Source organism: Labrus mixtus, chromosome 2, assembly GCF_963584025.1.
Source record: "Labrus mixtus chromosome 2, fLabMix1.1, whole genome shotgun sequence".
Lineage (NCBI taxonomy): Eukaryota > Metazoa > Chordata > Actinopteri > Labriformes > Labridae > Labrus > Labrus mixtus.
The window spans coordinates 30,364,143-30,378,077 of record NC_083613.1 but is presented as its reverse complement, the minus strand read 5'-3'; the positions used below and the strand labels follow the sequence as shown (position 1 = coordinate 30,378,077).

General features: G+C 42.3%; 1 protein-coding gene across 1 annotated transcript; it reads left to right on the top strand.

The window, feature by feature from the left end:
• The first annotated feature begins 565 nt into the window (after positions 1-565).
• Positions 566-12,795, top strand: pde5aa (phosphodiesterase 5A, cGMP-specific, a). Its single transcript, XM_061065182.1, has 20 exons — positions 566-1,168; positions 1,766-2,450; positions 3,078-3,161; positions 4,367-4,447; positions 5,090-5,179; positions 5,285-5,422; positions 5,524-5,591; positions 5,763-5,911; positions 6,307-6,482; positions 6,593-6,643; positions 7,062-7,208; positions 7,836-7,964; positions 9,025-9,119; positions 9,267-9,354; positions 9,911-10,011; positions 10,103-10,180; positions 10,261-10,324; positions 10,434-10,508; positions 11,409-11,492; positions 12,332-12,795. The coding sequence occupies exons 1-20, from the start codon at positions 876-878 to the stop codon at positions 12,503-12,505; spliced, it is 2,850 nt and encodes a 949-aa protein (XP_060921165.1). The 5' UTR covers positions 566-875; the 3' UTR covers positions 12,506-12,795.
• The last annotated feature ends 1,140 nt before the right edge of the window (positions 12,796-13,935 follow it).

Below are 13,935 nucleotides of genomic sequence, written 5' to 3'. Positions count from 1 at the left end.
AACCAACAAAGTGAACAGATTTTCTAATAAATGTATGTGAATGAAGTTTGTAGAAATTAATAGAAATAAATAATGACGTCATAATGATGGCATCGAAAACACCAAAAAGCAAACAGAATATAATCTGTTGCATACATTACAACTTTGTTTGTGTACATTAGCAAAAAAAAGTGTTAAAAATATAATATTTTATAGTGAAATAACAGTTTTTTGTAGATATATGTGGAGGATTCCCTTGTTAACAAGTGGTTTTAGTGACCTTTAATAAATTAAATATCCTCTCTCTCTATAACTGCTTTTAAGTGTCTCGCCATTATTTGGTCTCTAAAGGCCTATTTACATGCATTCAAATAAACAAGTTCCTTTGAATTTGATCTTCTACCTCTCCTGCACATATCCAATTCTTTGTTTTTGTTTGTTTGTTTGTTGTTTTTGGATATAAAAATTGTATGTGTGTGCAAAAAAAAAAAACCTCCTGATAACAGTCAGGCAAATATTACATAAGAAACGTGAACTTTTTGTAGGTCGTCTAAATGTACTGACATATGACAGAGGGACTTACTAATGAGCCCATTCTCAGAGAAGCAAAGTCATAGATTGGAGCCGGTCCATTCATTGGGTAACGACGATTAATTCGATCCCATTTAATAAATGAACGTGTAGTGCAGCCAGATAGGATAGGCTAAATAAAGGTCAGGGATTACCTTGACGCAAGCCTTTTTCCACGGGCTGCTCCATAGACTTTGCTGTCCTCACCGGCTCGTCGCCGTAGTCTTGCCTGGGCTCCTCCACATGGCACGTGTTTTCTCCGAGACGGCTCTGATAACCTCAAGCTGAGTTTGGTGGATCTTTTCTCGCTTTACTTGAGCGAGGGGATGCCCTGTCTGCAACCTGAGGCGCTGGAGTCCATGGAGTCCGGGAGCGCGACTTCTGCGAGGGTGTCAACCGCTGCTACCGCGGAGACAGAGGAGTCCCTCCGCACGGTAACCACGGAGACCAAGCCGCGGACGATGAAGGGCATGGGCTGGTTCTTCTCACCGCTGTGGAGCCCGCGCTCCAAGACGCGACGGAGGAGGTTTGAAGACGGCACGAAGGGCACCCAAGTGGAGGCATGGCTGGATGACCACTCTGACTTTACCAGGGCCTACTTTTTACGCAGAGCTTCCGCGTAAGTCACAAACTATAAGCAGCATAAATGTGTTTTATCAGGTTTTTTTTTTTATTCTTTATGAGTCCAATAAAATTAATTATAGAGAACGCGCTTAAAGTTGTACTTTGGAGATAAGAAAGCCTTTGATCCCCTTTTGGCGGGAACTCAGTTGTTACAGTAGCTCAAAAGTCAAAGAAGGATAAGATAATGAAAGTGATGAATAGGCCTACAACTACTACAACAACAACAACAACAATAACAATAATACTAGTATTAAAGACAATATATTTCTCAATATTTATTTGGGGTCTTTTTTTTTTACTTTATTATTATAGGACAGTGGATAGAGTCCGAAACAGAGAGAGAGAGTAAATGCAGGAAAAGGAGCTACAGGTCAGGCTCGAACCTGTGCCGCCTGCTTTGAGGACTATAGCATCTGTTAACCGCTAGGCCATCCGCGCCACCAATTTATAGTTTGTTGATTGGCATGGTAGAAAACCGGGGGACAAATTCGCTTTATTAGGCTATATTGCCTCAAGAATGATGTAGTAAAATTCAAGTTTTGGTTGAACTTTTCCATCCAGTAATTTTTGTTCTCGCTGCCGTCCCCTAAAGGGCCAGTGCTCCACAGACAGATGTGTCCCATCTGCAGCCCAGGATACCTAAAAGCAACTTGGACCACCCTTGCCTGCTCAAGAAGGCTCTACACCATTGCCGAGGTTCCTCCCCGCTCAGCAACCCACACTTGAACATTTCCTACACATCAGACAGGCTAAAACCCCTCGCTTCCCACCACGTCGCCTCGGAGTGGATTGATTCCTTCACGCCGGAGGTGATGGGGTGTCACTCCCCTCTCTCTCCCCGCTCTTCTCGCTTCTCCTTCTCTCCGTGCCCCCCTCTTTCTCCCATATGCCCAGGTTCCCCTGAGTTACCCCACTTCCCTCTTCAGCCTCAGTGTACCAGTGCCCCATCGCCTGCAGCCTGCGGAAATGGCGAGTGCTGCCCGTGGATGAGGGGGCTCATGAGAGGAGGTCTCAGTTGGATGGGTTCTGTCGCAGAGCTCTGCCTCGGGGCTGTCCTGCATGCTGGGGAGCTGCTGGCGGCTGAGGGTTGCTGCCTCTCCTTGGTAAAGAAAGACTCTAGTGGAAGGAGCACGTTGGAGGAGGTGGTTGCTCTGATAGAGTTGGGGGACTTGAGTGAAGGGAACCTCTGCAGCCATGCACACATGGAGCTAGTGAAGGGCATCATGGGATGTGTGCTGGCTACAGGGTCGCCAATGAACCTCAGAGACGTATCAGAGGTAAACTTTCAGACTTTCATGTTAGTTGTCGATGTGATTTTAGTTTAAAACTCTTAACCTAAATGGGTCAACTTTCCAGATAAGCTCTTTTTAGATCACATATTGGTGTTTCCATGAAGGGTGGGGCTGTTTAGGGGAATCCCAGATGACGCACCAGTTCCTAATCCTTTAAGAGACGGCTTCCACCGATTTAGCATGTGATTATCGAGGCAGTGATGTGATCTACTACTCCCCAGTCTGTTCTGTTCCTTACATAAACCCACATACACACACGCCTGCAAAGTGAAATAGGGCTTATGGTGCCCACTCCATCCTTACATGATCTCAGCACCAATGAGATTAGGAGTCAGTGCCAACACCTGGCATAGCTCCACGCCAGGTAATCCCCAACCAGTATGGGTGTGGATGGGAAGGCCTAGTTCTTTTTATTCTCCGGGACACCACTAGCACGGATAAATCAGGGTATTCCTAGCTGGGTGTGGTTCAAGACTGAGGAGGGAAGTTGGTGTTACAGTCTTACATAAAGCTCTTGATACACATAATGGTTAATTACACATGATTTATGTAAAAGCGGTGTGCTTTTTCTGCAGTGTGGTTTACGGAAATGTTTTTTTTTAACCTCCTTAGGACCCCCGGTTTGAAATAGATGAGGATCAATCATCAAAAATCAGGACTCTTTTGAGTGTTCCCATCAAGAACCACAGAGAAGAGGTAGCAGTTTTTTCCATTTTTTTTTAGATAATTTCTCCCTCTCTCTCTCGCGCTCTCTCTCTCGCGCTCTCTCTCTCGCGCTCTCTCTCTCTCGCTCTCTCTCTAGCCTTATCCAGACAATGTACAAACATACTCCTCTAGAAATAAACAGTAGATCATTGTAGCTGAAGTTATAACAAAGATCCCAATGAGCATGTTTTAGTTTAAAAGACGTTTAGAAGACGTCAATGGCCAATGTTGAAAAGACGTTCAAAAGCAGACGTGTCATTGGTTGATTCAACGTCTATGCTCAGATTACTGTTTCTGAATGTGTCGCAAGATTCATTACACGTTCACAATCTGCGATTTTCAAGATGCATCTTATATTTTTAACTGCTAAAATGAGCGTATGATCGATCACTGCATCGTATTCACCAGCGAAAACTAATGCAGTAGATCATTTTTTTCAAACTCTTGACTCCCTGTTTTCTAATATCAATGCTCTCCAAAGTCAAACATTTATGTCAAACACTGATCCTGTCAGGTATGAAGTACCTAGTACGGTCTTTCTATCTAGGTCAGTGGTTCCCTACCTTTTTTTGGCTCGGGACCCCAGATTAACTTCACAGAACTCTGGTGACCCCAGACATCCAAATCATATTCAGCATTCTGCTAACATTAATTTGTTTTCAGTCATGTAATCAACCACATTTAGGCCTCTTCATGTATATTGTGGACAGAGGAAGGCTGGGATGACATTTCTGTACAATGTTCGACAGACAGAAACTCTATAGGTTTCTTGTTACTTGCTATGGCTATGTCTGTGTTCAATATATTTTAATATAAAATATATTTTTATTAATCAATAAAAACAAATTCCAGGAGACACTTTTGGACTTCCATGCGACCTCACAGGACCCTACGATTGGGAAATCCTGTTCTAGGTAGTCAGAGCTACATAGCTTTAGTATCTGAGCATGAGCAGTCTTAATGTCTCTATGTTGATTGTGTTTCACCCGATGCAAATGCTGAAAATTGACTTTAGACAAACAATCATCGTTTCCATCAGCCTAAAAAATGAACTAGTTATCAAAACTTCTAAACAAAATTGTGTTTCTTCGGTTATTTGGTCTTAGGTATTAGATGTTCAGACCTTTAACATTATAATCTTGGCTGGTGCTCACTCGGACTGTACAATAATATAACACCTCTCCTTCTGTGCACAGGTGGTCGGCGTGGTGTTTATGATCAACAAGAGAAACAGCTCTGACATATCAGTTTCTGTTTTCACCAGCATGGACGAAAAGGTGAGTCATCTAAAGTTCGGACCTGTTTCTCATCACACCAAAGATAACTCCTACCAAGTCCCCATATTGGATTTGATTTATCACATGAGCACTGAAAAAGAGTCCAACAGCACTGGGATGTCTCACTCCATCCCAGATGGTATGAAAACTGTACATTAACATGACATTGTTGATCAAACTGGGACCTCAGAATGACTCATGTGACTAAAACAACTGTCAACAATCTTCCAGGTTTACTGGCTCCATGATTTGGTCTGTTTTTGTTTTGACCAGAGAAGGTAGGCGGTAAAAACGGCAAACAGCAAACCAACAGGTGTTGCAGCGATGGAAGCGGGCAAGCAAACCAATCAGATCTAACTGATTGTACCCGACTTAAAAAGCCTCTGAATTTTTCTAATAAGATCGACGACGTAGAAATGTGGTCAAACTAGGATACATATTGGAGATGCTTTTGAAAAATAGAGCTGGCTAAACACTGAAGCTTCAGTGTCCGTGACGTGACAACCTGTGTGAGCATCGACTCTAGGGAGGAGGGGGCAGAAGGGGGCCAGCTCTCTCCAATGTTTTGAATTTAGACTGCAGTACCCATTTTAAACGCTAGGTGTCAGAGTTACATATTGCTCCTTTCATTTCATTGGCCAGGTGCTGTCCAACCATATGGATGTGTTGGGGATGGTTCTGGATAATGTCCAGTTATATGAGAGCTCAAGACAAGAGGCCAAACGCAGTCAGGTAACAACATCAGGGAACAAATTAAAGTCTGTCTTTTTCTACGTCAATGTAACTTAAACGATATATGTTTAACCTTGTATAACTGATTCTTTGTTTGTGTATCAGGCCTTGATAGAGATGGCGCAGGTATTGTCAAAGGAGCACCATTCCTTTGAAGTTCTGCTGAGCAAAATGGCTGCCACCATCATGCCCTTCACACGTTCGCAGTACTGCACAATCTTCATCCCCAATGATCAAGACGAGGTGCTTTTTCCTGTTCACTCTTCTTTTCTAATTTCCAAATCTCTAGTCTTGTCTTTTCTAACGTAGGGTTTCTTTCTGTTCTTATGATGGTTTTATTTTAGGATTCATTCTCCAGAGTGATCCACCTGGAGTGTGAAGAGCTTGGATCTTCCTGCCAGATCTACAGAAGGTACCTCTTCATTTAGACAAAAATAAAAGATTATTACCTGGTTGATGCATGTTGACTGATTTTTTTTTCCATATTGTTGAAACGTTGTCCTGCTTATCTGTATCAACCAAACGATATAGTCATCATCTTACATCGTACGCATTCAAAATGCTTCCATGTCATTTTTTTCAGGGAGCATGACGTCAGCGATATTGACCAATCATATGCCCTCCAAACTCTGTTGGCGATGGAAACACTCAACATGTTTGAGAGTTCTGACGAGTCAATGAAGAGTCTGATCTGCTGCCCTGTCAGAAATGAGAGGTCTGAAGATGTTATTGGTAAGACTCCCTGGAATGACAACAGGCTTCATTCATTATTTATATTATTAGTCTCAGTTTCACTCGCTCGAGGCTTCTATAGAGCCTGACTTCTCATCGTTCATGCCAAGCACACAGATAATGATGTTTACTGCACTGAAAGGGAAGTGAGCGTTTTGTAAACATGAGCGTGATTAAGAGCGGGAGGTAAATGTTTACTTTAACCACGATAAAGTGACGAAACCATGGGCCAGATATACGGATGAGACAAACTGATGTAGTTCTCTTCAATACTCAAGTGGACACTGCAGTTCTTGCACTTCCTGCATTGGCTTGTTTTTTCTACAGCGGAGATTGACGCTTTCTTTTTGCTAAATAAAGTGAATCCTCTTGTTTATTCCTTCACTGTCATACAGCCGTGTGCCAGCTAATGAACAAAAGGTGCAGAGACTCAGACGAGTTGGAGGCCTTCAACAGATATGATGAGCGCCTACTGGAGGACCTGGCGGTGTACTGCGGCCTGGCTCTACAGTACGCCCAGGCTGTGCAGATCACTGAGGAGCGCAGGGCCAGTATTGAGGTCACACAGGAGGTGGGTGACCCCCCCCCCCCAAACCACTTGTTCTTCTCTTGTCTATAGCTCAGGGTCAAAGGTTAAAGGAGTTTGAAAACCAATGCTGTTGTTTTTTCTTCTTGCCACAGGTTCTAGCCTATCACATCACAGCAGCAGAGCAAGAAATCCAAGTACTGCAGGTGATTCTTTACTCTTTTTTTGCACATAAAAGGACTCTTTCAGGTCCTGCCTAGCCTCGATGCAGCTCATAAAAAAAAAAAGAGGAGAGGCAAATTTAGGCCATCAGCATCATGTATGAACTAAGTGTTCCTCCGAGCTGCCTTAATTCACCCTCCCTTATTGTACTGTCAGTCTGTCTGCAGTCCTGGATTAACCCCTTAGTTTATTTCTGCATGTCAGATTAATTGGCTTTTATGCAAACGTACAACTAATCCTCTATCTACTTAAATCTCTTGATTGGCAGCCATGACTACATGTGAGTGGCTGTCACTGCCTTCCAGTAGCAACGATTGAAAGTGTTTTTCCTTGGTTGTGTTTTCAGCATGAGTGTTTATTTTCATGGCTTTTTGTTGTTTTTTTTTTTTGTTTTTTTTTCAGGAGGCCGAAATTCCTTCTGCTGATTCGCTGCGTATTCTAGATTTCCATTTCTCTGATTTCGGTCTGCCAGAAGACATGACCTCTCAGGCCACTGTTCGGATGTTTCTGGACCTCAACTTGGTGCAGGATTTTAACATCGATTACAAGGTGACTGACCGGCTTTTGTACAGGCTTCATGATAACAGCTAACCTTCTGGAAGAGATTAATATCACAGATGTTTCAGTTTTTACAATAAAAAGCATAAAAAATCTGAGGCAGACTCAGAAATACTTTACTAACACACAGTTTGAAATTCTGACGTACAGTTTGTGGGAGATTAAAATGTATAACCGAAATAGGAATTTAATGAGACATCTAGTTGAGAAAAACAAACATTAGGTAAATACAAATGTACAAAACAACTGTAAAACATACATAATAATAAATATAATCAATAGAAAGAGATTAAAACAACAAAAGAAATGTAAACATTAAGACAGCTCAGTCTGCAGACTTGGTTTGGTTTGGGTTGGGTTGGCGGTTCTAGTCCCGGTGCAGACCTACTCTGGAAATTGTTCTGGTTGGTCTGGTCTGCCAGATCACTTCCTGAGCACTGCCGAGGTACCCTCGAGCACAGCTGAATGAATACTGAGGGGTTGATGGATGCTCACAGTGAGATGTGTCTTTGGTTGTCATAAACATCAGACCATTAGAACTGATCAGAATAGAATTTGATTTTACTTTCTTTGTAATCATTGAAATCATTCAAACTGTTGCTCGTCTCTTTTCTCCAGAGTCTGTGTCAGTGGGTCCTGACTGTGAGACGTGGTTACAGGAACAACGTGCCTTATCACAACTGGAACCATGCACTCAGCACTGCTCAGAGCATGTTTGCTATGCTCATGGCCACAAACCAACTCCAGGTCAGTGTGTTTCTCATGTGCCGTTACCACCATCACTCAAAGTCATTTTTAAGTGTGCTCAAAGAGCGTAATGTGCCGGTTCCAAGCGGCAGCCCTGGTGTTAAAAAATGAAGCCACTTGGAAGTGACTTAAAATTTAGTAAACAAATGAAAAAACAACAAGCTGATTTGTGGTCTAGACTCTCCTGACCTGCTAGTTATGTAACTTTTAATTTAAATAAACTATGCTGATGTTTTTGGGCGAGTTATTCGAGGACTGCTTGGAGCTTTAAGTACACTGTGGTCTCATTTATTTGGAACAGGATGAATTTTGGACCTTTTAAAACCTCTTAACTGCTTTATTAAGGGGATCAAAGCTGTCTGGAGCTCGACCTCACTGACCTATGTTGTTCTTTTATTTAAGTCTCTCTCTCTCTCCCTGTGTGTGTGTCTCTCTCTCTCTCTCTCTCTCTCTCTCTGTCTCTCTCTCTCTCTCTCTCTGTGTGTGTGTCTCTCTCTGTCTCTCTCTCTATCGCTCTGTCTCTCTCTCTCTCACTCTCTGTCTCTCTCTCTCTCACTCTCTCTCTCTCTCTCTCTGTCTCTCTCTCTCTCTGTGTCTCTCTCTCTCTCTCTGTCTCTCTCTCACTCTCTCTCTCTCACTCTCTGTCTCTCTCTCTGTCTCTCTCTCTCTCACTCGCTCTCTGTCTCTCTCTCTCTGTGTCTCTCTCTCTCTCTGTCTGTCTCTCTCTCTCTCTCTCTGTCTCTCTCTCTCACTCTCTGTCTCTCTCTCTCTCTCTGTCTCTCTCTCTCTCTCACTCTCTCTCTCTCTCTCTGTCTCTCTCTGTCTGTCTGTCTCTCTCTCACTCTCTGTCTCTCTCTCTCTTTCTCTCTTTCTTGATCTCTGGCAAACTAGTCATCCCTTCTGATGACTCAGGGTTTGCACACACAAAAAGCTTTATAACGGTTCTAAATGAAGTAACATATTTATAAGGTGTTAATGTAGAGAAGCATTAAAATAACCTCAAATAAACTATACCTCCGTTTCACTCCTCTTCCCTCCCTCTTTTCTGTTCATATTTCAGACTATTTTCTCCCGTTCAGAGATTTTAGCGTTGATGATAGCCACGCTGAGTCATGATCTGGACCACAGAGGAGTCAGCAATTCATACATAGAGAGGTAAAACATGACATCCCTGTCTCTCATTGTTATTTTGTAATTGGTCTGTATATCCTCCTGGTTATCCTATCACGGCTTTCTTATTCCTATAAAATATGATTTGTCTCTCTGTCTCTCTGTCTCTCTGTCTCTCTGTCTCTCTCTCAGGAGTCAGCAGCCTTTAGCTCAGCTTTATGGACACTCGTCTCTTGAGAACCACCACTACAACCTGTGCCTCTTCATCCTAAACAACACTGTAAGACCTCAGCTGTTCATGTTTTCATTTGTTTCAACCTCTCCCTTTTTATCATTATTTGAGCCACATGTCAAGACGAGCCACATGGAGTCCTGGATATTGATTTTAAAAAGAGAAATTTGTGTGGTTTCACTTTTAATGATAGTGAAATATTAATTATTTGTCATGATTTGGTCTGGTTTGGTTTTGTTTTTCAGACTTTAGATTTTCTTCTTTTAGTTTTTCTTATTCTTCCCTAGTGTTGCTTGTTTCCCTTGTGTTTCTTTAAATGTTTTCTAGTTTAGCCTTTAGTGTGTCCTGTTTTATTTTGTAATTTGTTATTTTTGTGTCTCTCGATGTTCTAGTGTGTTTTGTTATATTATTGAGTTCTCTGTCTGTCTTCAATGATTAAACCAAACCAGACCAAATCATGACATTATTAATAAAAAATAATTACAATTGGAGCTGCGATTCCCTTTGAAAACAACATACTGTCTGATATTTTTTAAAGCATTTCCATGTGAGTCAACGTGTAGAGTGAAGGCCCTAAGTTTAACTCGCTCTCTCCCTCCTCTAGGGGAGTCAGATTCTCAGCGGTCTCACTGCAGAAGAGCACAGATCGGTTCTACAGATGATCAAAAGGGCAATCCTCGCCACAGACCTCACCGTCTACATGGAGTACGTTCAAACCTGTAGAGTCAAAAGGCTGCAGGTCAAGTGTTGAGAGCATGTCATGTTCAATCACTAAAACCTTTATCTTTGTTTGTAGGAGAAGAAAAGAGTTCTTTAGCCTCTCTAAGAAAAGAAAAGTGAGCTGGAAGAGCGAGAAACAGAGAGATTTATTGAGGTGAGGATAATATGATGATGATGATATATGATGGAGAGGGAGAGTACTGTACCTTTAAGACATTTCCTCTAACCCCATAGGTCAATGCTGATGACAGCCAGTGACCTTTCTGCTATCACAAAGCCTTGGCATGAACAACAAAGGGTAGGTCTCACTTTTCTTTCTTTTTATTAATCTGAACACGTCACACAAAATCTCTCAATCACTCTGAGTTCAGTAACCTTGACCTCTCTCTCGCTCTCTCTCTCAACAGATCGCCAACCTGGTTTCCATGGAGTTCTTTGCACAGGGGGACAAAGAGAAAGAAGAGTTTAAAATCAAGCCTGTTGTAAGTCCTGCTGGCTGGATTATGACTTTGACATGTTATGTGTTGGTTTGCTCAGCGTGAGATTAAGGGCGCTATCACACTAGGCCCGGTTGGAGGAGGTGTGCTTCGGCGCGGTACAGTTCATGCACAAGGACAAGCATGAGTACACAACGTAATCATGAAGTAATCACTCCCCGCCTTCCATTTTGGAGAAATCCTGGAGTGTTATGACTAAAAGGACTCAAAATAAGCGACAAACTCAGCAACGTAGCTGTCATGTTCTCTGTGTTGTTGTCCGATGTGCAGATGCAGACTCGACCATGCGTCCCTTTTTATTTATTTAATTTTTGAGTCTACCTGACTTGTAAACTAAGCACGCGTCATGATCACCTAAAGCCATGCATATGTTGCATTATGACGTTATGTACAAGAGGTAACCATGCTCAGGCCCGGTTAGTCCTGGAGCAGTGTGAGTGCAGGCCAGAGGGAGAATTGGGAGGGGGAGGGCAATCACGCTCCAGGGCAACTTAAATGTCAATGTCTTTCTGTGTAGTGAAGTAAGAGTCACATTGTCAAACCTTGTCAAGAGTAGAGGAGAAACAGAGAAAGGTGTTTTAGATATTTCAATTATGAAGTTGTGTTGTTTTTAAGGAATTGTCCATCTTATTGATGTGTTTAGTCTATGGTGATCATTCTGTAGTTATATCAGATCCTAAAGGGTGTTTACTCTTACTGCACAAAGCCTTTCAAAGACTTTTACTGCCTCTTAGACCTTTACAGTAAAACTTTGTGTCATTAGAGGACCGACTACAGATGTGACCTCTCATGAAATAGTCTTGTTCTGTTTTTACAGCCAGTTCTCTCTCTCTCTCTCTCTCTCTCTCTCTCTCTCTCTCTCTCTCTCTCTCTCCTCACCAACAGGGCATCATGAACAGAGAGAACAGTACTCGTCTGCCATACATGCAGGTTGAATACATTGATGACATCTGCTACCCACTCTACAAGGTGTGTAACCTCAGCAGTGGTTTCTGTGTAGCTGGATGTAGTCCATATAGTACATGCATGAGGAAAGAAGTTCACCTGGGGCGCTACCCACCTGGACCTTGTATTAATTATTTTAAACTGGCCTGGCTCAGGTCCTGCCCCTTTTATAACCTGCATGGCACACAAGCAAGCAGTTAGGAGAACATGAGCAGGGGAAAGTATTCAGCAGGGAGAATGACGGGGAACCAGACGTTAATTATTGTTGTATACTCACACAGAGATGTAAGACAATAAAGACAGAGATTTATTTCTCACTTAATCTCTTTATTTAGTCAATGGGTTTACATGTATGTGGAAATGTAGAGTTTAAATATCAGGACGATTTATGCCTCCTACACTGTTCTGTTTTTGTTATATTATACGTTTGTTGCAAACAACACTGAGTGACACAGATCTCATATAATGGGCACAGCATGCATGCACCCTGTGCGATGAGGTACCTGTGAACCGTAGGCTTCAGGTCAAGTCACCACGCAGTGTCATCAATGTGCAGCTGAGGTTGCCATGGCAGTCAGCAGAAAGCGACGTTCATGTTCATAAGGAAATCTTCTCCTGTTTGTGTCTTTAAAGTTTTCTACTTCCACCCGTGTCTTGATGAAGCCTGGTCAATCAGACAGCAATTATTTTTTATCTTTTGTCGAAAGTACTCCAAATATTTCATAGTTGCTCACGACAACAGAGGGTTCCTAGTCCTCTAACACCTGCACACGGCTTCTTTTAAGGTCCTACTGACTTGTCATCTGCTCTAGTTTTTCATTCTGCTTTAAATCATCACACTCTTTGTCCCTGTTTTCCCTCAGGCTGTGTCAACACTGTTTGACTCCTGCTTCCCACTAATGCTCGGTTGCAAAAAGAACAGAGAAAACTGGCTGCAGCTTGTTAAAGAAGCGGAAGAAGAAAGTGAAAACAGTTTTTGCAGCATTACTCTGGAAACACATGAAAACGACGAGGGGAAGTTGCAGACTGAGGAGTAGAAGACCGGACAGAAGATTGTTCTTCTTTTGGAAACTTCAAAACCTGATATCCACACATCAGAGCTTTTCTGCACTACATGTTATATATGATTTACAATATTCTTGTACAGTAATGTGAGCCATGCTGCATGATGTTTTGGATTTTTCTGAATCCTGTAATGAATGTAAATGTTCAAAATCATGAAGACATTTTTGTGTAGCCACATCCAATCAAACCAGAAGGTAACTTTTTGTGAGTGGCTGTTGTCTGCCCTGGTTTGTCATCAGAGTAGATAAAGAAATAAAGTTTCTTATATTAGATAACATTTATTTTGAGAGGTATTGATTTCTGTCTCTTGTATTTTTATCAGCATAAATGTAACACCATGAAGTGAAGTCAAAGGTAGAAACCAAAAACTTTTGAAGGGTGGTCACGGGAAAGCACTGATCTTCGATGATAACTGTTAAAGCCCTGTGGAGGATTTTTCTGCTCATAACACTGAGAGCCGTGTGGCCAGGTCAGCGAGTTAATCTGGGAAATTTGTGGACGAGGAATAAAAAGTGTAAACACGAGGAACACTGGGAAATAAAATGTATCAACATGGGTAGGTAGAGGAACTGACACAGAAGGGAAGGAACACAGATACTCTGGGAAATCAAACACAGGTGAGACTAACGGCACATTGTGAGGACAATGAAGGCAATCAATATAACGTACACAAAATTAATGTCAGCATAATGGGGCGGCTGTGGCTCAGTTGGTAGAGTCGGTCGTCTCTCAACTGGAAGGTCAGGGGTTCGATCCCCACCTCATGCAGCCACCTGTCCGATGTGTCCTTTGGTAAGACATTTAACCCCAAGTTGCTCCTGCTGCTTCATCAGCGGAGTATGAATGTGTATGAATGAATCGGTTACTTCTGATGGTCATGTTACATATCAACCTCTGCCATCAGTGTGTGAATGGGTAGATGTGACCTGCGGTGTAAAAGCACTTTGAGTAGTCAGAAGAGTAAAAAAGCGATAAACAAGCCCAAGTCCATTAACCATAATCATGGGCGGTTCTAGGCAGGGGCCAACAGGGGCCAGTGCCCCTGTAAGACTGATCCTGGTCCTCCCCTGTGGCCACCCCTCCAAAAGGAAGAGCCCCCCCTAATAACACACTGGAATTTGACTCAACAACCGGACTCACAATCTAGTATTAAACACTGTTACTGAAACAAATATAAATCATGGTATCTTATGATGTGCGATATTATTATTTGGCATAATATATATTATATTTTTTAAGCGATCATCTTTGTCTATTTTTGACCCGGGTTTAATGTTCCCCTCTGACAAAACAACTGGCCCCAGTTTGGCCCCCTCAGTAGAAGAGGTCTAGAACCGCCACTGACCATAATGCTCTTAAGTTTGACCAACACGTTTCAATTTGAAGTCTCATCAAATGCGAC